At 42.7% G+C, this 25,751-nt stretch overlaps 1 protein-coding gene across 2 annotated transcripts in view; it reads right to left on the bottom strand.

Moving 5' to 3' along the window:
* The window catches only part of GPC3 (glypican 3), a 329,376-nt gene that overhangs the window by 271,432 nt on the left and 32,193 nt on the right, over window positions 1–25,751 (bottom strand). For both annotated transcript variants that reach the window (XM_069943175.1, XM_069943176.1), the window contains exon 2: window positions 24,667–24,828. In XM_069943175.1, coding sequence (XP_069799276.1) covers window positions 24,667–24,828 — 162 coding nt within the window. The remainder of the gene's footprint in view (window positions 1–24,666; window positions 24,829–25,751) is intronic.

Genomic DNA, 25,751 nt, shown 5'->3' with positions numbered 1-25,751 from the left:
GTCAATACTCAATGCTTTCAAATCCTCCGCAGCCAGCCAGGTCACCAGCAGCCTGTGAGACAACCAGACATCTTTTTAACACTAATGCAAATTCTGTCAAGCAATTTATGGTCTCCATAGCCTTACTCACTCAGTCAGCATAAATATATTAACGGCATCAAGTATCATATAAATCGTAAGCTTGGAAATCCTCCTGGATGGCTATTTAACTAATTCTACAGAAAAAGGGACTTATCATGCACAATTCTGTTACGTATGAGCAGTCTATGCTCTCTCTCTCTCTCGCTCTCTCTCTTTCTGAAAGTTTGATAACAACATTGGAAATTGCATTTAGCTAAAGTGTAATATTATCCTTCATCATAGACAGCCATAGCCCAGGGACTAATAATAATCCTTTTATAAAAGCCATAAGAAATGAGGATGTGCCCAGGGATATTCATACAGTTACTCTCATCGACCAAACCGACCACACTTCTGCCGCCATCACCATATCGTACCTTATATTTATTTTTAAATGATTTGCTATTATATAAAGTTATGTAATGTTTGCTTGCCGCCTAGGCGACAAAACTGGTATATTTCAGATTTTGTTATAAACTCAACATAAATAGAGCGAATGCTATAAAACGTAATATTCATAGATGGTCAGCATAGTGGATCTGATCCAAAGGGAAGGGAAGCTGCGGTTGTATAATCTGCGTATTGTCCGTCACTGTCACATTACCATATATAACTGCTGTGCTGACAAAATATAAACAGCACAGGCCATTGCATTGGTAGTAGTTTTCGTCTTTTAGCTTAATAAACAATATACAATATATATTGCTTAGTAAGGGTAGGTTCACACTACAGTATCCGCACGGATAAGTTGCGGCGGATTCTGTCGCTTGTATCTGTTCACAGCGGTGCGCATATCTGCCGGCTCCATAGACACCATTCTATGGCTGGGCCGATTGCACTATTCTTCCAGAGAAATGCGGAATCCACCCGGCCATACAATGGTGTCTATGGAGCCGGCGGATATGCGTGCTGCCGTGAACGCGTGCGAGCGACGGAATCTGCACGGATTTCGTAGTGTGAAGCTACCCTTACAAAGCAAATGGACACTTTAATCCTCATTTCTGCCCATAAATCTCAAATCTCTCTAACATTTCCCCAAAAATTCCCCATAAATATGCAAATATATTGATTTATTTTTATTTTTATATCATTTCTAATTCTCATTTTACAAAATTCATTTTATGCACCTGCTCCTATTGCAGGAAGGTAGAAAGTATGGGGTATTGCCAGATCAAAGGTAATGGAGAACTCTGAGTATATCAGTCATCAATGTGTTAAACCACCTCTAGCATAAAATATGTGGAAACTACTGTTAAAGTAATATGCTAAATATAACCAGAGGTCAAACCTAAAGGGGTACTATGGAGGGAAAAAAAATAAATCAACTGGCATAAGAAAGTTATACAGATATGTAATTTATTTTAATTAAAAAAAAGAAATCAAGCCTTCCACCAGTACTTATCAGCTGTTGTATGTCCTGCAGGAAATGCTGTTTTCTTTCCAGTCTGAAACAGTGTTCTCTGCAGCCACCTCTGTCCATGTCAGGAACTGTCCAGAGGAGGAGAGGTTTTCTAGGGGTATTTGCTGCTGCTCTGAAAAGTTCCTGACATGGACAGTAGTGGCAGCAGAGAGCACTGTGTCAGACTACAGAGATAATACAACACTTCCTGCAGGACATACGGCAGCTGATAAGTATTTGAAGGCTTAATATTTTTTTTAAGTAATTTACACATCTGTATAACTTTCTGGCATCAGTTAATTAGAATTTTGTTTACTCTGGAGTACCCTTTTAATGAAATTCTTCTAAGTGCACATTCTGCACCAAAATCCATCTGATTTCTGCTTCCAATTATTTTTAATGGGAATCTGCATTAAAGTTTATATAGCATTGAGTTCTCAAGTGCGGATTTGTATATTCGTGTGCAGAAATAAGTAACATATCACTTATTAACGCGAGTAGCCACAAAGTTGATTAGCTAGATTGAACCATGGAAAACGTCGCCACTTACAAAGCATCCATGGCAGAAATCTAAAGACATATCCAGGATTTTTGCCTTTAATCTGTGATGAATTTTCCAACATGTAATGCTGACAAATCACATTCACTAAAGAACGTATGTTACCCAACATTCATAAAATACCACTGCTAGAAATGACCTAGGACCCTAACAGTAATCACCTCAAATGCCAGTTATTTAACCCCCTAGATGCTGCAGTCAATAGCAACCACAGCATCTAGGTGGTTAGATTACAACTGCCAGTCCTATCCTGTCTCTAATTCCCCATCTCTCCTCCACTTCTGTATCAGCTGTAATAGGCAAGCCTATACCAGTGTGCTTCACTGCCCAGCTCAGGCCTCGCTCCCATTCATTGCAGGAGACACACTATATTCTAAGCCTACAGTGAGACGGCTTGGGTACCGAGCTGGCTGGATATCTGACAGCTATAAATATATATTAAGAAAATAATCAGCCCAGAATTTTGGGCTTATGTAGGTTAATAAGAAAAGTTTTCAATGGTGACACTTCCTCCGCAGAATGACATTCTATTCCTCAGTGCTTCAACCTCTTTACCAGTGTCTTCCCCCAACTTCGCTATCCGCTTGCTTGCTCCAAATGCTTGTTTTGCAGTTTCTCATAGCTGATGGCAGGAGCAAGAAACTGCAGCCTTATAGGCATCCTGGGTACCATAAGGACAAGCAGATGCTATGAGCACCTGCAGTGAGACTGGAGATAAGCTGGGGCAGACTTCAGTTAAACAGAGGACAGAATAGAATTCAGAAGTAGGAAGTCTACACCGAGTGTCCCTGAAACCCAGTAATCGTGTTCATTCAGACACTCCAGGAACACAATTTGAAGCATGAAGCCCTCTGGGTTAATGATTTTCTATGGCGAAACTGTACTGGGCGCGATCTTAATTATGAACAGTATGCTGGAAATGGGGAATAAATGAAGCAAAAGTGTTAAAAATCTATAATAGTAAAAAAAAAGATTATTACATTTCTAAGTACCAGTGATATTTCACACTTATAATCATTGTGATACAAGCCATGGTGAGGGGGGCTTCTAACTTTCCTCTAGCACATTTTATATATATATATATATATATATATATATATATATATACTATTAGGGAGGTTAAATAGGGGGTCGGGCAATTACAACATTCACAAGCATTGTGCCCTTGAGTTGCCCACATCTTACATGCTTTTAAATCAGTTTTCGGGGGAGGGGGGGCATTACGATGACCTACCTTTCACCAATGTCAGATTAGTAGGGTGCTGACACCTGGCGCCCTGCCACCCGGCTGTTTGCTGGTTAATGTAGTGACTATGCTGTGTTACTTCAGCTCAGCGTCCACTAAAGTAAATGGCACCTCGCAAATCTAATATTGATGACCTATCTTGAGGACTGGTCATCGATATGTTGTTTCCCAGAAAACCCCTTTAATATCACTATCAGAACTGTACTAGTCAACTAGCGTACCAATGGGTCCCTCAGGACCTGACATAACAATAAGTTGTAAAGATCCAGCAAAAAACAACCCCCATATGGAGCTTGTAGTACAAAGGAAATCGTTTGTAAATTAAATAATTTTTATTCGCCTTGTGAGGGGTTAAAAATTAGGATGGCAAGACTTTAAAAAAAGGCTTGTTTTCCCAGCAATTTTCTAAGTAGTTGAGCTTTTTTATGTAGTTGAGATGTGGTGGTCTGATGAAGGGGCCATCTACAGGAAGAGAGAAGATGCCGTCATCATGAAATAAAAAGAGACCCATAATATATAGAGAGATAAAACCTACAAACTTGGAGGCTAAGGTATGGGGGGCTCCTGCTTAGATAACTGTAGTTTACAGGCTGAAGAGCACCAAAAAACAACATAAATGGGGGGGGGGGGGGGGTTGCACAGCGCATCTTCTCGACAGTCTGTTTGTAAGATGAGGACACAAAATAGCCTATTTATTAACCCCTTCAGGACGGGGCTAATTTTTATTTTTGCGGTTTCATTTTTTCCTTCTCGTGTTTAAAAGGCCATAGCACTTGCATTTTTTTTTTCACCTACAGACCCACATGAGCCCTTATTTAGTGCACCACTAATTGTACTTTTCAATGGCAGACCTAATTTTTCCATAAAGTATGCTGTGAAAACAGAAAAAAATTTGTGCAGTGAAATGTAAAAAAAAAAGGAATTTGTTTTCATTTTGGGGGGGGGTTCGTGTTTATGCCATTCATTTTATAGTAAAACTGACATGTTATATACTGTATGTTCCTCAAGTCAGTAAGATTACAACGATATGTAATTTATGTCACTTTTATTTCATCTGACTGCTTTTAAAAAATTAAAATATTTTTTTTAAAAACTAAATGTGTTTAAAATTACTCTATTCCCATCCTTATAATGCTTTTATCCTTTGGTCTATGGGGCTGTGTGAGTTGTCATTTGCACCATGATCTGTTCTTTCTTTCGGTACCTTGATTGCGTATATGCGACTTTTTGATCACTTTTTATTGCATTTTTTCTGGATTTGATGTGACAAAAAATGCGCAATTTTGCCCTTTGGCGGGTTTTCACGCTTTTTACGCCATTTACCGTATGAGATCAGGAATGTGATAATTCAATAGTTCAGACGATTATGCACACGGCGATACCAAATATGTTTGTTTATTCATTTATTTATTTTTATTTATACAATGGGAAAAGGGGCGGTGATAGGGGAGGAGATTTTTTAATAAAAACACTTTTTTTTTTTTTTTTTACTGTATACTTTAATTTTTAGGTGATGGTGATGACAAGTGGCAGTCCAGTACATCGAGGAATGGTGGTGACAAGTAGGAGGCCAGTACATCGAGGAATGGTGGTGACAAGTAGGAGGCCAGTACATCGAGGAATGGTGGTGACAAGTAGCAGGGCAGTACATCGAGGAATGGTGGTGACAAGTAGGAGGCCAGTACATCGAGGAATGGTGGTGACAAGTAGCAGGCCAGTATGTCATGGGAAGTCACTGACAGGTGACAACCCTATAAGCCAAGCATAGTCATAGACATTAAATGTGGTCATGCAAGTGAATGGCTATAATAATGTCACTCTTCCATTTACAGTAAGTTTACAGTGGACTTTTAGGTTGAGTAGGGCTATGTGCACACTGAGGAATTCTGGAGGAATTGAAGCAGAAAGTTTTCAGGCAGAATTCAAGCAGAATTTAAGCCCCTCATTGACTTCTATAGGATTCCTCTAGCAGATCTACAGCAGAAAATTCTGCTCGGAAATTCTGCAGTGTGAACAACAGAGCAGAAAACCCATTGAACACAATGGGACTTTGCTCTGCACATATTTTACGGGAGGAATTTCAAGCTGAATTTCAAGCTGAATTCCTCGCCTTTTCCTCAGTGTGCACATACCCTGAAGTTGAAATTGTCCAACATGCACCAAAAAACAGATTATCATTACATGTAGGATTAGTATAGCTGACCTTCGTTTCTAAGAGACTGTAATATTCTAAAGTAATTGGCTGTCATTTTTGAGAGACTGTTATATTTTAAGGTAATTAGCCTTCATTTCGGAGAGACCATCATACTTAAGTAATTGGCCTTCACTTTTAGAAACTGTTATATACTTAAACCAGCTGGCCTTTGTCTTTGAAAAATTTGATCTATATTCTGAACCGATAGAGTTATTCAAGTATGAATAGTTGTTAACCGGAACTGATATATTGAATCAGACATTCCATAGACTTTCATAAAGAAAGAAGAATTGCACGAGATCATTAGAAACATTATTTCCTGCTACTTTTCATAAAGCAACTTATATTTGATGTCTGTGTCATGTCTGCGGCTACCATATTAGTCCTTAAAGTTGACATTGGAGTCAATCACTTGCTTCTAAGGTCTATTTCTTATGGGCTGATTCCGAAATGACCTTGTTGGTGATATGTCTAGTATGTACAATGGTAAAAGAAAGCATTTAAAAGTGGACATGTGTATTGTACATAAATGAAGGGTGGGCCAAAGGAATTCCAGTCCGGCAAGTTGAGTTTTAACACCTGATCTTTTTGTTCTCAAGAGAGATTAGCTGCTGCCAGAGGTGTCTGGAGGACTTGTTCCACTGTCCCCATTGAGAAGGCGGCTTGCGCACTTGGCCAACCAAGCATGCATGTGCATCGGGAGGATGGGAGAAATAGCGAGTTTTCTATAGTTATTATTCCAGATTAATCATGTGATCTGAACATATAACATACTTTATAATTACTATGCTTCAGGGAAAAGTTCACCACATACAGGAAATTCTCCCAAATTGTACATCTGTCATTTAGTATGTCCACAGGCTTTATTAGCCAGATGAATGCCAAAAGATTTTACTTTCTTATAGTTTGCCAATATATGTCAGTATACCTCTGCCCCAAGTGTATAGAAAAGCATAGTTACCACAACCTTGTGCAAAAGTATTTCTTAGGGTAAATTCCCACGGGCGGATCCGCAGGGAGTCTCACGCACAAAATCCGCAGCTAATCCGCAGCTAATCCCCAATACACATATAAATAATAATAAGAATAATAATACATGTATTGCGGATTAGCTGCTGATTTAGTGCGTGAGACTCCCGGCGGATCCGCCCGTGTGAATTTACCCTTACTGTACATGCTTATTGATTTTCCTAAATAGGAGTCATTGGCACATGTCGACTCCAAACATATTGAGAACCTTATCTAAGGGTCACGATACACTTGTCAATCCTTACCTAAGGGTCACCATATACTCATGCGGACCAAACCCGGTGGGTTCAGCCAACAGTATAAAGTGTATAGGGGTTTCCCAAGACTCCATTGACATCATCTGTTGTCTGGCATGATGGAATTTTACTGCCTGGACCCTTTGTTCTCAGAGAGATAAGCCATCCCCAGAGCTATCTGGTGTGGCTTACCCCTTCTCATAGAGAACATAAGAATGTTAATGAGAGACAAGCGTTATTAAAGATGTACAGCCATCTTAAGACAGAAGGGTTTTGAGGGATTCAATGCCTAATTGTTGTTGCCAGCTGACAAAGATAAAAACAACTCTGCAATGTACCCTTGCACAACACTTCTAGCTCTCATGCCACCCTCCTCTATTGTTGTGTTGCCCATCAAACAAAATCTATCCTTTACATATTTATTCTAACCCCTAAAACCAAAATCTGTCCCCTTTCCATTGCTTCTCTAATTCACAGATGACACCCGATACGCAGTCTCCGCTGTTTCCGGAAATAAAGGAAAACATATTTGTAATTACTGATTTTGATGTATGATGACTGATAGACTCATATTAGAAGGTGTTCTTTCCCGTCAAGACATGGCAAAACATATTACTACTGATTAAACAGTAATTTATCACCTAATAGGTTTTCCCTTCGAACCATATCTAATACAGTTGTAATAGTTTCTGCTGTGTGTGCATTATTAAATTAATCCTTGTGGTGCCTGGGGACATGTACTTCGGTCTTAATCCCAATAATTATTATAAAAAAAAAATATGTGCTGAACATTGTACGGTAGATGTGGAAGAAGATGCTATTGTGTCCTGGCTGCATAGAAGCCATTGCAGGAGATATAGGGGACGTATTGTAGTCTGGACTATGCTCTGTGGTCACTTTTGCAGCTGTCCCCCTGTCACTTTGTCACTTTACATTCAAGTCCTTTTGCAAACAGTTGTTCATTCGAAACCATCTGCAGCTGGTGATTAATGCACAGGCTCATTAACAAAACTAGTAAGAGCACAGCCATGTCCGGAACTTCCCCCCACAGATTAATATTCTGCTGTACGCTGCAGATCAGACATTACTTAAGATCTGCAGAAGACTGTGGCATTTTACATTTCTGAATACAACATTAGATGGATATTTAGGTGGCAATGTCACCAGGGTCGTGAAGCCCTTAATATGTCTGGCAAAAATTTTTGAGTTACAATTTTTTTTTACAAAGTTTAACCACTTTTCACGTTATAAGGGTAGCTTCACACGCACCAGATCAGCGGCGGATTTCACGCAGCGAGTTTGCTGCGAAATCCGCTGCAGATCCATGTAGTGTGAAGGTTACATATGGGGTTACATATCCGCAGCAGAACATTCATTCCATTGCGAATATGTAAGCCCCTTTAACCCCCTGCAGCCCGCAATCCCCGTCCTGGAGCATACATTACCTGCTCAGCGCCGCAGCTGTGTGCGAGGCTCCCGTCGGTCCCTATCAGCCAATCAGTGCTGCCGTGTACTGATTGGCTGATGGGGAGCGAAGGGAGCCGGGAGTCTCACACACAGCCACGGTGCCGAGCAGGTAATGTATGCTCCAGGACGAGGCTGCGGGCAGCAGGATGCGGGGGGTTAAAGGGGCCTGGTCACATACTGGCAGCGGATTCACAGCAGATTTAGCTGAAAACTTGCGGCGTGAAATCCGCTGCGGATCTGGTACGTGTGAAGGCACCCTAAATGTACGGCACATGGAACACTCTTCTGTTGCACAGTGCTGTATATTTATGGCGGTGCCATTACTGGCCTAAATCGACTGTCCTGTCCAATCCCGTTATTTAGTGACTGCGGCACCTAAGTAGTGTGACAGAAAGAGGGGGCGTCCTCTGTCGTGTTAGCAATACAATCACAGGGTTGGCCAATGCGTTGCAATGGTAGTCCCAGGCCTAAATAAGGTTTCTAGGCCCACCATTTCTATATCACTATTGAAAACCAAAAAGTTTAATTCTTCAAACACACAAAAAGGTTCCGGACACCGTAAATACCCTATAAATCTTTTCAATAGAAACGTTCAATGTAGATACAAAACAGTTGCAATCATGGCTTAAAAAAAACATTACCCAACGTGCAGCAAACAGGACACATTGGGGGGGATTTATCAAACGGTGTAAAATTTCGACTGCTTCTACCCTCATCTTGCTACAGGAGACAGATTCTACACAATAAGGAACCCATCGTATGCAGCGCTTCTCCCAGCTTATTCCAGTGACCTCAGCAACCAGACCCCAACCACTCCAAACTTTTGACATGTCGAACGCTTTTTGAATGACAGATATACATCAACCAACTACGTACCTGTGTCAGGTTTTACATGACTAGAATAATTTCATTTTCTGTCAGGAAGAATAGAACCTAGCATGACGAACTGAACCCCAAATTATCTTCGCAGATTACAAAATGTTCCATGATACAGCATCAGATAGAGCATGCTAAGACTGAACGCAGGGGAAGATACAGAAAAGCCCCACATTAGTCTATAGCGACCATATCCCAATGTAGGAAACCAATATCGGACTGTTTTATCAGGTTGTCAGACTGAGAGTTAAAAATGTCTCTGTATGATTATTAGCTGTAGGGTAACCAGGTTTGTACCCAGCCAGATAAACCATAATATTATTCATTTTACCAACTTTGCATTGGATTTTCTGCTTCTAGCAATGGTTTCTAAAACATAAGAGTGAGGAACAATGTGTGTGTGTGTGGGGGGGGGTACTCTCAGAGGAAAATATTTGATCTTTTCTGTTCAAGGCCACAGGTAAAATGATATTTCAAAGAAAAGCAAATAAAAGCACCAACTTTATTATTAGGAAAGAATAAAGCATTCATGATCAATGAAAGTTGTTCTTATTCCATTTTGGATGAAGATTCTGAACATAAAATACCCATAACATGCATAATGTAAGATGGGAAACATATTGTGATCAAAGAACCAAATGCAACCTAGGCTGTTTACACATTACTGTTGCAAAATTGTGGCAAAAATACTGCGGTCTACAATTTCAGAAAATGTTGGTAAATTTGTGATGGTCTAGCGCCACAAACCCGCTAAGCCTTAGGCCATGTTCACACATAGTTTTATGGTCAGTATTTGTAGCCAAAATCAAGAATGGAAGCAACAAAGAAATACTATAATGCAAAGATTTGCACAGTTTCTGTGCTTTCAAAACACTCTTGGTTTTGGTTGAAAACTACTCAGTGATGGAAACCATGGTGCCAGGAGCCACAACTGCTGAAGCCACCAATTGGCTGCAGAGTTCATGTGTCATCATCTTGTCAAGAAAGAATAGGGTGCAGGGTTCATTAAAAAAAACAAACAGGATAATCCATTTAAAGAGGTTGTCCCTCGTTCAAGACATAACCCTATCTACAGCATAAAGTCCATTCTACCTAGAGACTTGGGTCCCTGTTCTTCAGATCATGGGGGAAAGTCCCAGCAGTAAGACCCTCCACAATCATAAATTTATCCAAATAAGTCTTAAAGAAACCCTGTCACCAAGACAATGCTATCCAATCTATCACCATCATGTTATAGAGCAAAAAGAGCTGAGCAGATTGATATATATCTTTGTGGGAAAAGATTTAGTATAACTTGTAACATGTTTAGTGAAATCCCTGATCAGTCTGTGTTAAGGAGTCCAGTGGGCGGTGTCACTCAATGGACTGGACTCCATAAATCAATAAAGTTATACTGAATCTTTTCCCATAAAGATATATATCAATCTGCTCAGCTCCTTGTGCTCTACAACATGAGACCCATAGCTTAGATAGCATTTTCATGGTGATGGGTTCCCTTTAATCATGGGACAACGACTTTAGGCTATGTTTACACATAGTATTTCTGTCAGTCTTTTGGTCAGTATTTTTTCAACCAAAATTGAGAGAAACTTGATAGGGCAAAATTATAATGGAAAGATGTGCACAGTTTCTGTGTTTTCTACCCACTACTGGTTTTGGTTGAAAAAAGACTGACGGAAATACTATGTGTGAACATAGCCTAAAGCTGTGAAGCAGCTGTAAAGCTCCTTCTTGATGTCATGGTAAGCTTTATGTGGTATACTGTCACAGGCCTGGGCAGCAGCTAGTCGTGGAGTAAGACCTTGTTAACGTTTTCATTTATTAATTCAGTCATAATTTTATATCACTGTTGGGCTTTTTATTATATACAATAAAATACAGTGCTTGATGCCGTCTGAATACATAACACATTACTGTGTGTCAGTGATGGTCATTTTATGTATACATAATGAAATACAGTAGTCACTGTAGAGTAATTGAATTGTTTCAGCTTATTTTTTTATTATTATTATTTATAGCCCAAAGTCTAAACTCCAGGGCATTCTAATGACTTTGCCCAACAATGAGTAATAAAAAAATAATAATCCTGTAGCCAGTCTAACCTACAGCCTTTTTTATAGCAAAATTATCAGGAATCTACATTGATGTGGTACTCAGGCTCTGGAGACCAAACACTACAAAAAGGTTCCTCTGTGTCTTATATAAGTAGACAGCATATTTAGGCTGAAAACAAATACGGCAGTTTTTGTGCCGAAACCAGAAGAGGATCCAAAAGAAGCGGTCAGTACGAGACCTCCCTTTATATTTTCCATTCCATTTGATTGCACTTCTGGTTTTGGCACAAAAACTGCAACGGTAGTTTTCCAAATAAACTGCCATGTGTGTTTCCAGCCTAAGGCCATGACCGGAGCGGCCGATCTCTGAAAAGATCATTCCGGCCAATCCCATAGACACCCGGCCAACGTATTTTCTCGTATTAACTTCGGCCGTTGTTGCAATCGGTAGTAACGGCCGTAGAAATACGAAGAAATACGTTGTGTGAGCATAGCTTAAGAGATGCTGGACAGATGAGGGCGCTGTTAAACCCACAAGCTTCACGTAACCCTCAGTTAGCAGTAATTAAATGGTTTGGGTTTTTTTTCCTAGTTCATTTTGAAGTTATAATACTCCAAGCTCTAATAAAAAGTATTCATGGTTAACGGAATATGCCAATGTCATTGAATAAATAGGAATTATAACTATTTAACTTAATGTCTTACAGCCCCATCAAGACTTCTAATTTTGGACCCAATCTTCTAAATCCATCCCATGAATCCTGGTATGAAACAATCTAATCTGGGGTTTGTTTTAGAATATAAAGCAGTTAGAGATGAGCGAACCTGGAGCATGCTCGAGTCCATCCGAACCCGAACTTTCGGCATTTGATTAGCGGTGGCTGCTGAAGTTGGATAAAGCCCTAAGGCTATGTGGAAATCATGGATATAGTCATTGGCTGTATCCATGTTTTCCAGACAACCTTAGAGCTTTATCCAAGTTCAGCAGCCCCAGCTAATCAAATGCCAAAAGTTCGGGTTCGGATGGACTCGAACCCGAACCCGGTTCACTTATCTCTAAAAGCAGTCGTTTTCCTACAGTCCTACTAACCTAGTGCTGCCAAGTCTTAGACCACTTCTTCCCTAGTGCTACCAGATCTTGGACTACTCATACTCTAGCGCTGATCGATGTAAAAAAAAAACATACACTTTAGTGCAGCCAAGTGTCAGACCACTCCATCACTAGTGCTGCCAAATGTCAAACCACTCCTCACCTAGTGCTAAGTCTCAGTCTGCTCCTTCCTTCATGTTAACAAGTGTCATACCACTCCTAACCTAGAGCCACCAAGTCTCTGACTGCTCCTTCCATTGTGCCCCCCGGGTCTCAGACCACTCCTTTCCTAGTGCCACCAAGTCTCAGACCGCTTCTTACCTAGTGCAACCAGGTCTCAGGCCGCTCCTTCCCTAGTGCCCCCAGGTCTCAGACCACTCCTTCCCTAGTGCCCCCAGGTCTCTGCTGCTTTCCTTAGTATCAGGTGCTGACACCCGGCTCCCCACCGATTAGCTGTTCACTTAAGTAAGAAGGGAGCTGGAAGTAGTTGGCTCTGTTCTCTGTGTAGTACTGCGGCCTCAACTCCTATTCACTTTAATAGGAGCTAGGGCTGCAGTACACCAGCACCAATGCTACATAGGGAACAGAGCAAATTGCTTCTGTCTCCAAACAGCTGATCGGTGAGTGTGTCTGATGTCGACTCGGTACCCTACAGATAAACTATTGATAGCCTATCCTGTGGACCCCTTTTAACTACACCCCTTTTATGCGTACTTCTCAAAACCATCTAGCTAGAAGCATAAAACCTAGAAAATGTGACCCACACCATTTAAGCAAGATTTTCCTTGCTTTTTGTCTCATAAGTGTGCGGTAATGTACTAAACCATTGTGTGACATTTTGTGTTCATGTAAACTCACCACAATGGTACAGTAGGTGAAATTATTTTTTCACTCCCTTATATATACACACCACATATTCCTTCTTTAAAAGAAGAATAAATGGTCATGTATACTGTGTTTTCAGGCAAGGAAAAATATATATAAAAGAAAAGAAAAAATAACCATTGTGTTCAGAGTATAATATTACGTGTAATAACAGCCTAGAGACTTAAAGGAATAAAAAAGAAGGTGTTCTTACAGCTTCATATATAGAAAAGCAATTTTGTTAGCATAATGTCGCTTTATTCCCCCAGAATTCTGATTCAGTAGATGAAGTGTCTGAAGATAATTGGTATACATAACTATGTTTCTCATATGATATTTTTCTCCAATCTATTGACATTTAATGCTTGGTCAAGCACTGAGATAATAGCAAGAATTCAATGCAAAATAAAGCATGTCCAATTGAGAGGGAGCTTTGGGCACTGCAAGACATTTGTGTAATATGTACCTTTTATAGTAAGAGAATGTGTGCCACGAAATGACGAGAGTCTATAACACGGCATGAAAGATTGTCCTTCTTTACACAGCTTCTCAACCACTATGTCACCCTTGTATAAATCATTCCTATTGCCGCTCTCAAAAAGTTTCTAGTTTTGAATTATGTGGGATGGAATCACTTCAATTGTATATTTTTATACAATTTTTTGTTGTTGTATTACATAAAAAAAATGAATATTTAAAGGGGTAGTCAAGGAAAAAAATTACTTTTGCCCTATACCCCAGTCGATCTTCGTATCAGGCCCCACCGAATCTGTTATGAATAGAGCCGCGGATACGTCACGTGACGCGCAGCTCTATTCATTCCAATGGAGCAGACGGAAAGAGCCGAGTACATCGTTCTTCTGACATACAATGCTTTTTCTGTCATTGCTTGTACATATGTTAAAAACAACTGGTTGTTAATAAAGCTATTTCAGTAAACAAAAAAAAAGTCATTGTTCAATCACATTGTCCAACTGGCTGGTGAGGCTGGCGACCAACTACCACCATCATTGGAGATGTAAGACTTGCGGCATCTTGTGGTTTCTGAGGGGGCAATTCTCTGCCTAGTTTTCCCTTTAAAACATCTGATGGACGGTACAGCTCCTCAGTACATCCCAGAATATCTACTGGTAAGTGTTACTGGTAGACACCACACACAGGATAGCAGAGAGGGACATATTGGGGGAAGATTGGTCATGTTAGAGGGCCATGTAACTAGCGGACATTTATAAGACTGATCTGTATAGGACACAGATGACATTAGTGATGGCTGGAAAGGGCAACGGAAGGGTCCGTGTTAGTGGGCTGGGACGGGCCTAGGTGGGAAAGGACGATGGGAGGGTCCACGTTAGGGGGCTGGGGCGGGCCTTGGCTAGGAAGGGCGACAGAAGGGTCCATGTTAGGGGGCTGGGGTGGACCTGGGCTGGAAAGGTTAATGGGGGGGTCCGAGCTAGGGGGCTGGGAGTGGGCCTGGGCTGGGAAGGACAACAGGAGGGTCAACGTTAGGGGGCTGGGGTGGGCCTGGGACGGGCAACAGGAGGTCCCGTGTTAGTGGGCTGGTGCGGGGCCTGGGCTGGGAAGGGGGATGGGAGGGTCTGCATTAGGGGGCGGTCCTGGTTTGGGAATGGCGATGGGAGGTCCCGCGTTAGTGGGCTGGGGCAGGCCTGGCTGGAAAGGGCGATGGGAGGGTCCACATTAGGGAGGTTGGGCTGGGAAGAGCTTCAGAAGGGTCCGCATTAGGGGGCTGGGGCGGGCTTGGGGTGGAAAGGGCGATAAGAGGGTCAGTGTTAGGGGTCTGAAAAAAGCGACAGGAGGGTCCACGTTAGGGGGCAGGGGTGGGCCTGGGCTGGGAAGAGCAATGGGAAGGTCTGTGTTAGGGGGCTGGGGCGGGGTGGGGCTGGAAAGGGCAACAGAAGGGAATAGGAAGGAAATAGAAGGAAAGGTAAATTAAGGGTTGGGATGGGTAATCGGGTTAGGGTGGAGGGGCTCCCTCATGGTGCCTTCACCTTGACGCGGTGAGGGAGCTTGTGTGCCTTGATGATCCAATGAGCTAAGCTGGTGGGAGTAGTACTCCTGGTGGGGTCACCCGTGCCAGACAGGTCAATGGGAAGAGGCCAGACTAAGCAAGGCACCCAGTTGAAAGGGCTGGTATTCTGTAAATATTTCAATATTTAAAATACACTAGACTATATATATCAGTCAGCAGGACACACCACACTCATTGCTATTCTCACCTGCTTTCGTTGTTGTTGACTGGTGAACCTTGTATTTGGCAAGCAGGAGCTGTCAGGATCCCAGTACCTAAGATTCCTGTCCACCAATAAGCGCTGTCTGCATTCCTGCTAAGCCTCACCCCATTGTTAATTTCCCCCGTTGCCCCGCCCCCCCCCCCCCCCCATCCCTCACCCCTTTGCATTAAGCCCTTGGGTTTTGAACTAAATTAGTCTTCTGATTGTAACCCCTGCCTGGACCAGTACTTATAAGGAATCTTCTTTTCCTCCAAGGTTAGACTTGCAACAACCATAGATGGGGCTGGGTAGATACAGGACAGGAATCCCACAGCTGCTGCCTTTGCTGCATAGTGCTGTTTAAACTATACAGCTTTCTTTAACCAATGACTTACTATGTTGTGAAGTGTAGGGAGAGCACTGTGCTGTAGAAAAGTCAGCTGTCAAGGTGTTCATGGACTGACCCACTTAACACATCGGCCTATATGACATTTTCCCGATTTGGCACATGGGCAGTCCAGCCCTGGCAAGGTGCCAACTGAAAGTCCATAATAAGAACTGTTTCTCTGCAATGTGGAGTATGTGAGGTGACAACACATTATATATGAATCAAGAAAATTGGTGTAGAAACTTAAAGGGGTAGTAAGTCTTTATCTACTGGGTACTAAACCTTAAAGGGGTATTCCCCCCAAAAAAAGTTTTGCATTAATACGTTGCCCACCCGTAGCTTTCCATCTTTCCAATATAAAGTTATTATGGATTTTGCAGTTTTGCTGTTATCTAGATGCATTCACCCCCACCAAACGCATAGAATCATCACATCTCAGTCCAACCCGACACGCTCCCTGCTCCTGGCCCTCCGAGACGGCATCACATGTCCTCAGTCTCTTCAATGGGCTGGTTTCTAACCCAGTTCACTGAAGTGAGTGAGGACACTGACAGCTGCTGATCAGTGTCTCCCTCCCCCCAGGTAACCTTTGTGTCCCCCCCCCCACCTCTGAGCTCACCTGTGGCCCCCACAAGCAGTCCCGTGATCGGTGCACAGAGCCACCACCAGCAGAGGTCAAAGGACCCAGCGGCAGCGGCGGCGGCAGCAGCGGGTTAACCCCCCACTTTCAAGCGGTGGCCGCTCGTCCCCCAATGCCCCCCCAGGACTCAGCGGCGGCGGCATCTACCCCCCCCCCCTCCCCCCGAATCAGCAGCGGCACTCTCTCAAACCCCCATCCCCGGGACACAGCGGCGGCACCCGCTCACTCCCCCTCCCCACCTCTAAGCTCATCTGTGGCCCCCACAAGCAGTCCGGTGAACGGTGCAGAGAGCCACCACTCGGACTCAGCGGCGGCGGCACCCCCCCTTCAGGACTCAACAGCAGCAGCTGCAGTGGTACTCGCCTCCCCAAACCATACCCCCCCCTCGGACTCACAAGCAGCGGTGGCATCCGCTCACCCCCCGGGAATCAGCGGTCAGCGGCACCCGCTCAAACAATTTACCCCCCCCCCCCCCCCCCCCCCCGGGACTCAGTGGCAGCGGCGGCACCTTCTCCTCCAATCCCCCCCCCCCCCCCGAATCAGCATCGGCGGCACCCGCTCGCTCCCCCCCCCTCAGTGACAGCAGCGGCACCCTCAACTACAACTAGCCCCCCGCCCCCCCCCCCCCCCCCTGAATCAGCGGCAGCGCCACCCTCTCACACACCACCCGGGATGCAGCGGCGGCACCCGTTTACCAATCTCTCACTCGGCTCTGCTATATCGCTCACTCGGCTCTGCTATATCGCTCACTCGGCTCTGCTATATCGCTCACTCGGCTCTGCTATATCGCTCACTTGGCTCTGCTAAATCACTCACTGGGCTCTGCTAAATCTCTCACTCGGCTCTGCTATATCGCTCACTCGGCTCTGCTATATCGCTCACTCAGCTCTGCTAAATCTCTCACTCGGCTCTGTTATATCGCTCACTCGGCACTGCTATATCGCTCACTCGGCCATGTTGGATATGGTTCGGCTTTTTAAAAAACTTGTAACTATGGAACGGAAGCAGCTAGAAAGACGGGAGATGGCTCAAAATTCTCAGGGGGACTTGGTGAGTAAGAATAGCTAGGTTTGGAAGCATTTTATTTTTTTAGCTCTTGGGGGGAATACCCCTTTAAGGAGAAGGGTGACATACAAAGAAACAGCAACCAGGGGACCTAAATGAAATTATTTCAATTGTTTGATTCCTTTGTGGTCTATACCATGAATGGGAACAATTTCCTACTGTGCATTTGAGTCCAGCCAAAAGTGGTATATGTATATGTATTATATATACTAATGCAGGTATAAGAGACCATTTATGGTGGATTGATCAAAGGGCTGTGATAATTTTTTTTTTTTTTTTTGCATAGACCCAAATGATCCAATTGCTGATTGGAAAGAAATAACTGTATACTATATAACTATTGTCAGTGGATGGAAGGGTATCTCAGTAGTCAATAGCTTTTCATGGCTAGCTTCAGCCTTCAAAGCTACTAGAGAACTTCATCATCTATGCAGAGGTAGACCCTACAGGTGTATATAAGGTGCCTCTAGGAGGCATTGTTTCTTTCCTAGAAGCAGTGCTTGCTCTGCAGCTAAGAGAGAAGTGTAATACGGCATGTGATGTGTAAAATCAGAATCACCTAGAGATATAGTATGGGCCTATAGCAGTCTTAATACTGATCTTTTCAACATGGATCGGCAACACAGTCATGTGCGTGAGCCCTGATGTTTCCTGAGGGTAGATATATCAAGTTGAGGTATCCCTAAGGCAGCTTCCTGGAACTGCAAATCTATCAAGAATTAAAAGAGATACATTGATATTTTTCAGTATATGTTTGTTCAATTGTAAATATTATATACTTCATGTTCTATATACATTTAATGACTCCCTTTACAGTAGCTATAACCTGCACATTTGACTTTTTTTCAGATTTTACCACAATGTTTTCAGTCATTTAACTTGTTAATTCACATTTCCAGGAAAAAAAAAACATACATCAAAAGCCTCATTTTATTTATAAAGTCAGTGAAAAACACACTACGCAGCCTGACTGTAATTTATGGGCATTTAAATTTGGAAGCTGTGATCTTTTTGGCTATGAAAAAAGAGCCTGAGGGTGAAAAGCTTTAAGTTCCTAATAAAGTTTGTTAAGCGAACATTGTAGCAGATATGCCTGAGTGAAATTCTGCAAATGCCAGCCTATTTCCCTTGGACCTTGCTGAGGAAAAGCGTTTGCCAATAGGAAATTTAATTTACTGGAAAACAACATCTGGCTGGATTCTGCTCACATCAAATTAGAGGGCACAGTGCATGTACATGTACAGGGGGAAGCACATACAGGAACATGTGCAGAATGGGGGATTTGGGTTTACTTCTTCACAACATTCTGTAACTGTATCAGTGTATCGTATGATGTCCTATGAAGTCACATTGTTTACAGACTTCTTTTCAGTGAAGTGCGGTATTGAACTAACAGTAAGGATTCACCGTCATTCTACTTTAAAAAAATCTTATTGGAAAATGTGTTTGTAGCAATTATAAAGCAATGTCTGCAACCCCCACTGAAGCCATCTATGTAGTGACTGTGGTTTGCTGGCTGGCCCCTCCCCCGCTGATCTCAAAAACTGGGGTCCCACTCCTCTTTGTGTATCTGGAGTACAAACATGTACACTGTATCTACACACAAGCTGAACACTGAATAATACTCGGCCCGTGTAAAAGTGTCAGCGATCAGCCGACGAGCTTCATGCTCTCTTGTCATCTCTGATGCTGGGGGTGGGTGGAGGGGATCTGCCCCGGGCGGTGGGGGGTGCTCCAGCTAGGGGATCTGTGCCACGATCCTTCTCCGGATAGCGGCATGGATCGTGTGAATGAGACCTTACAGTATTTGCTTTCCATTGGTTAGTTGTTAAGTTTAACAGGGAGGGACTGGCTGCACCTTCTTGTGGGGATTCTTTTGTGCATGTCGCCTAGGGGGGCTGAATCCCTCTTGCCTCCACTGTACAATTCAGATTAGCAACAGTACCACAACTGTATTTATTCACCCATGGAAGGTTTTGGCTGTTTAATACATGCTTGACAAAGCTGAATAAACACTTTACAAAATACTGAGTCGTGGTGCTGTCACTCATCTGATCTGTGTTGTAACTTTGGGTTAGGTCTCCACTACACTGTGTCACAGGCTACTGTACATCACATCACTAGAACTGCTGCTCATAAACATTAGATGAACCTATACCCTTTACCCTTGTCCAACCAACACTATATGTAGGTAATGTAAATTACTGGCATACAATTTGCACCATTGGCTCTTGGCTCAGTCTTCTACCAGTCATTAGTACAACCTTGATAAAATACCTTGGCAATGGTGGAAGAGTAATAACATGGGCTCCATCTGGTCACGTAACATGCAGGGAATAAACCTGTTTTCCAGGACAACCTTCATATAGAAGACAGCAGGCTTAGCTCAGGCATCAGATGGGAGAGATGCAGATGCAATCCTGTGGATCTCAAGGGCAGCTGAAAGATCCCACCAGGGTTTATGAATTAATGAAGTGTTAATGAGCTATAGCCTATATCAACAATGTTGACTTTTGCTATTATTGCCTAGCTGTAGTAAACCGATGAAATATGACTTCTTTTTCTTAAATTCTTTTTTATTAAGGATATGCAAGTCATACATAGCTTAAAAGTATACAATTATAGTACATAAGACAGTGATACTTACATGGCTATGTAGAGACATCAACATAATGGTCAATCCAAGAAACAACACAATCCAAACTATAACCCGGGCTGAACGCCCATGAAACAACTGTTAATCAACATACAGAAGGAGAGGAAGTGCATAAACAGCCATGCCAACACTCCTAGAACCGCACTAGATACTATCAAGCGCCTGCTGAGCATCCTCCACTGAGAGGTGTGGTGAACGACCATTCCTTATACATCTGACTACTACTTAGTAGCATCATGTGAGATGGTGGTTAAGGTTCAGTGACTCCATGCATCCCATACTTTATTAAATTTCGTAGGACACTTGCAATGTAAATAAAGTACTTTTTTTTAAAAAAAAGCACTACTGCGTTTACTAGTTTCTTGCACATAAGCAGTGTAGGAGGTTGTGGGTCCATTCACGTAAGTGCTATGGATTTCCTTGGCATAAAGAGGGTTTCCCTGAGAAAAATTTGCATATGGTGCATCCAAGCCTCCTAATCGAGCAGGCCAAATAGGTAGATCAATGGGCTTAACGGAACTGGGATAGTAATAATAGTAGACAGCGTCCGAGTCACCTCCCCCCAGAAGGAGGAGATGGTAGGACAACGTCTATATCATGGTCCAAAAATCGTCTGGTTCAAATTGTCATTTAGGACAAGTGGGGGCAGGAAAAGGACCCATACAATGTAGGCATAGTGGAGTTAAGTACGCTTGATGAATATAGTAGAGCTGGGTCATTCTGTTGTTAACAGTAGGCAATACAAATTTGTGCGATTCCAACAAATTACCACAATCCTCATTTCCATTTTTCTATAGCTGGAAGAGGGTTGGCTGCCACCACAGCCGTGATCAAGTAGGAATATAGGGATGACACCAACCCCCCTGGGCCCTGTGACCTCACCACAACTATCAAGGGGTATGAGGAGATGTTATTTGTGGCAGACGGGACTCAGGGAGATGGGACTCATGACGTCTATCTGTAAAAGAAGGTATAAAGAATACCAAAACTGTCCCTCAACAAATCAAAGCTGACTAGGAATCCTGATAGATCAAAGCATAACTGCGGAAGATATTGATAAGGTCCAATAGGTTAATTGATGAGTGCTGGAGAAATATTAGATTGCATATCCATTGTAGAAAGTGACTACCATGATTTATTCTCCCCTTTTTTTTTACTGTAATAAGGTCAACAGGTATAGTGGATAACAGGATAGGGCATACCTAGCTGATTGGTGGGGCTCTGACCACCCTTCCCCCAAATGAATGAAGCATGCTTTATTAATTCTCTATGGAGCTTCCAAAATTGTAGAGTCCAGTGCTCAGCAATGCTTGTATGCTCCATACAGAATAAATTGAGTAATGGTGACACATGTCTCTCCTTATTCCAGGGACAACTGACCTCCATTCTCAGGGTTGAGGGAAGTCCCAGTGGTCAGGCTCCCACTAGTTAGCTAGTTATCCCCTAATCTGTGGATAGGGAGCAACTTTCGATCCTGCAATAATCCCTTTAAGCTTTACAAGGGAGTGTAGACTTTTCTTCAAGAAATTTAATTTAGATACAAGGACATGGTACAAAGGCAGCAGGCAGGAATCACAGTCAGTCAGTGCTCAGGTCGAGCAAGGCAGAGTGCATAAATATAGTCAGGCAGAGGTCAAGACAGACAGCAGATGGGTAACTAATATGTATGTGAGGGCAAAATCTGAATGTAGAATCCATGAGATTGTAAGCAATGGCTGAAGATGTCCTCCCAACATCAAGTCATGGACCCAATCCTACAATATTGTAGACAATGTTCTTCTTGACCCTGGGCCGAAAGGTCAAGTCCTTCACTGTGTGTGCATCTCACAAGGACTAGATGTGCTGATATGCAATTGGAGGACCATCAGGGAACATAAATGCAAATCGCACAGTCATTTACAATACTGATTTGGTTCAGAGCAAAAGAACAACAGCAATTATGTAGACTAAACCACTTCTCATGACAATGTAGTTTACATAGGAGACATCTCATTACAATAAACCATACGGCTCAGAATGTGTACACTAATTTTAGCTGCATGCCAGGAGACATAAATAATATGTTTATGCAATTAAAGACTTAATTAATAAAATTATTCACACTTCTCAAGACGTTAATGCACAATGATATGTAAACAGTGACAGGGAAGGCGGCTGAGAAGCCTTCCCCGGCAAGCTGTGGGTAGCGGCATGCACATCCTATTCTCACCTTTCACTGCTAATAGTTCTATGCAGAGTGATGAAACCCTGCAATTGCCATTATAAGAAAATACACAGATGCAGAGCCATATTTCTAGGACTCGGACAGAATTATAGCTCTGCATTGTTGTGTAGATCTATACCACAAAAGCTTCTGTGTTTCAGCAAAGTACATAAAAATTGACATTAACAAAGCATTGTGTCAGCATGCAGGATTTAATCTTATCCTGACTTTCTCAACCTTACTTTACAAGAGTGTTTCCTCAAAACCCATTATAAATCTACACCCACCTTCTCCCTTTACTACGGGGTGTAAATTTACTGCAATACCAGACAAAGCCCATGCACGAGTGTAATATTGTTTATGGGGGAAAAATAATGCTTTTATACAACCCCTTTAGGTTGACCCATGCAAAACTTGACTTTTCGACATATAGGACATCGAAATTTCTACCTAAATGTTAAAGCGAATGTACCTGTCAGGACTGGTTGCTAAGAAAGACAAGATGGCGGACACAGACAGTGGACCCTAAGTTCAGCCCCGCCCACTGTCCCTACCTACTTGCCGCAATCTACCCTAAAATGGCAGCGGGCAACTGGACGGCGGTCCCTGGCCTGGATAGGTGGAACACAAAACAAGACAAACAAAACACAAAAAAGAAGAGTCGACAGTCCGGGTCACAACAATTGGGCAGCACAGTACAAATCACAATCTAAAAAGCAAGGCCAATAAACAGGCAATATGGTCAGGGGCAGGCAGCTAGCAGGGATGGTTACAAATACAGGCAAAAGGGTCAGAATAAACAGAGCAAGAGAAACAGAACCAGGCAGAGACAAGCTCAATATCCAGCAGTGAGAGGCAGGCTGGCACACACTATATAGGAGACCAGAGGTCCAGTGCAGAAGCTGATTGGACCAGACCCCTAATCTCCTCAGAACACCTGGGGCAAGAGCAACCTGACTGGCAGAGAGAACAGTCTATCAGACTAGCTAACCAGCATCAGAGTTAACTCTGGAGTAGCCAGGAGTATCTCAGGCAAAGCGGGTGTGGCTGAACAAACCCAGAGGAAATAGGCCAGTGTTCAGACAAGGTTCAGGACACTGCACAAACATACGAAAACACTGAATATCAGCGCGATCTCAGCCATGCAGCATGAGCTGAGGGGCGCAGGGAGTTCGGCACAGGCACATTCATGACAGTACCATCACAGTGCGGTGCCGGTACAGCGCCGTTCCATCTACGGGTATTGGGCCGGGGCTGAAGCAATGTAAGCAGACCGGCCCACCCCCAGTGGGCGGAATCCCCTGACACTCTATGGCGCGGCCTGCCTCCAGTGCTTCAGCCCCGGCCTGGTAACCGTGGTTAGAACGGCGCCGTACACAGGAATCGGGCCGCGGTACTGGCTTCCCTTCGCCGGCGCCTATCTATTAGTGGGTCAAATTAAAGCAAATGTACCAGATGGTATATTCGCTTTAAAATCATAGTATCAGATCTTAACTACTAAGTAGGTCTAGGAGGACCTTGAGAAATGGTGGAACTCTTAATAACCCCTTCCCTATTCTCTTTGGCTACTTAGATAGCACTCAGTGAGCACAGAGGAAAGGTAGTCCTCTCTAGCATAGCACTAATGCTGTATCTAAACAGTGACTAAAGGTACTATTAGACTAAGCTATTTTTAATGATAAGCGATCACAAACTAGAGCTACCTGAAATCGTTTACCATATTACACAGAACGATGGTTGTTAGTTACGGTTAGTTATCGGTACTCTGATCGCTTACTCTATCTGATCCCAGCAAAAGAGCGATGGATGCGGAATTACACCGAACAATTAGCGAACAATTAGCGATGACTTTAGGTTCAGCTTGAAACATGCGATTAATGACACACAAATGATTTTTTGATCATTGCTTGCATTCACACGAAACATATATGGTTTAAATTGGAACAATATAAAGATTTTTTACTCAATAATCGTCCCATCTAATAGGGCCCCAAGGGAGGGGTCTCTTACCCTTGTAACTGAGACTCCAATGGAAATCCCCAATTACAAAGGAAAACTGCAAAGAAAAAATGATAAAGTATGAATGTATGCAATAATAGATGTTACGGGAGAGTGAGTTAGAGATAAGCCCTGGTACCTTACAACTGCTGGGCTGGGCACAGCTCTTGCCGTAGTCTTCAGCTGGGCATTGGTACACCCAATGCATTAAAGTAAGTATCTAACGCTATACACAAATAATGCAGCCCCCAAAGGGTAAAGGAAAAATTCAGTTTTGCTACATTTTCTTTTTTATTATTAATAATCTTCAGATGGAGAAATGGCAGAACAGAAGACACTTGTTGCGGAGCTTACCTTGAAATATAGCTGCATTCTGAATGATCAGGAACTTCAGCTTGGCGCTGGCAGCCTGGATGAGCTGCTCCATGTTTACACGAGATGCAACTTGATATCTTTCTTCCATCTTCTTTGAACAACATGTTGAGGTTTTTGTGACACAGACTTGTAGATCTGATCCTGGAAGAGGAGAATGTAAATATTTACCAGAGAGTTCACTGAAAGAGCGGTACACAAAACCAACAAATAAATAGCTTCTTAAATATTTCTGTAATATTTAACTTCCTCCAAATACTAACATGTAAAATGTTCCTTTTATGCGCAAATATTTGAAGGGTTCATCCTTGTAACAACCCATCTACTTCCCCTTCTGCTGTTCCTAATCTCTACTGCTGGGGGCAATTTCTGTACAAAATCAGTCTCCCTCTTCTGGCAGTTCACAATATAATTCCTTCTTACCAGTTAGACTTAAAGCATAACTGTCATTTAATTTTTTTTTTGTTATAATAAAATTTAGATAGAATAATAGATTTTAAAGGAGAAGTCCGGCCAAAATTAATTTTTGATATGTTGTTACTTATGAAAAGTTATACAAATTTCTAATGTACATTAATTATGGGAAATGCACATATAGAGCTATTTCCCTTAATTTAGTAGATCAGGAAGTGTTAGAAATATCTCTGAAGAAGTGACGTCACGACCCAGGGTGTAATTCCTATGGAGTGTCCAGCAGGGGGCGCTCTCTATATAGAAGTCTATGGGACTTTATTGTTTCTATGGGTTTCTATGTAATGTAATGTAATGTAATGTAGTGTACAGTGCTTTATTGAATGAATACATCTATGGAATACTTTGGGGAGCAAGTGTCCTTGCTCCCCAAAGTATTGCATAAATGTATTCATTCAATACACAGTAAGCCCGCCGATCCGCCGCATTTCCGCCGATCCGCCACACGCTGATCCGCCGCATTCCCGCCAATCCGGACCATATACATTGAACTACAGCTCCCATCATCTGCTTATAGTATGAACAGGTGATGGGAGCTGTAGCTGGGTAATGGATATGACATGCCGCCGGGCGCAGGGGGGAGCCGCTCAGTACAC

The sequence above is a fragment of the Dendropsophus ebraccatus genome, chromosome 10 (genome assembly GCF_027789765.1).
Source record: "Dendropsophus ebraccatus isolate aDenEbr1 chromosome 10, aDenEbr1.pat, whole genome shotgun sequence".
NCBI lineage: Eukaryota > Metazoa > Chordata > Amphibia > Anura > Hylidae > Dendropsophus > Dendropsophus ebraccatus.
The sequence above is the reverse complement of the archived record's forward strand: the minus strand, read 5'-3'. Positions and strand labels throughout refer to the sequence as shown.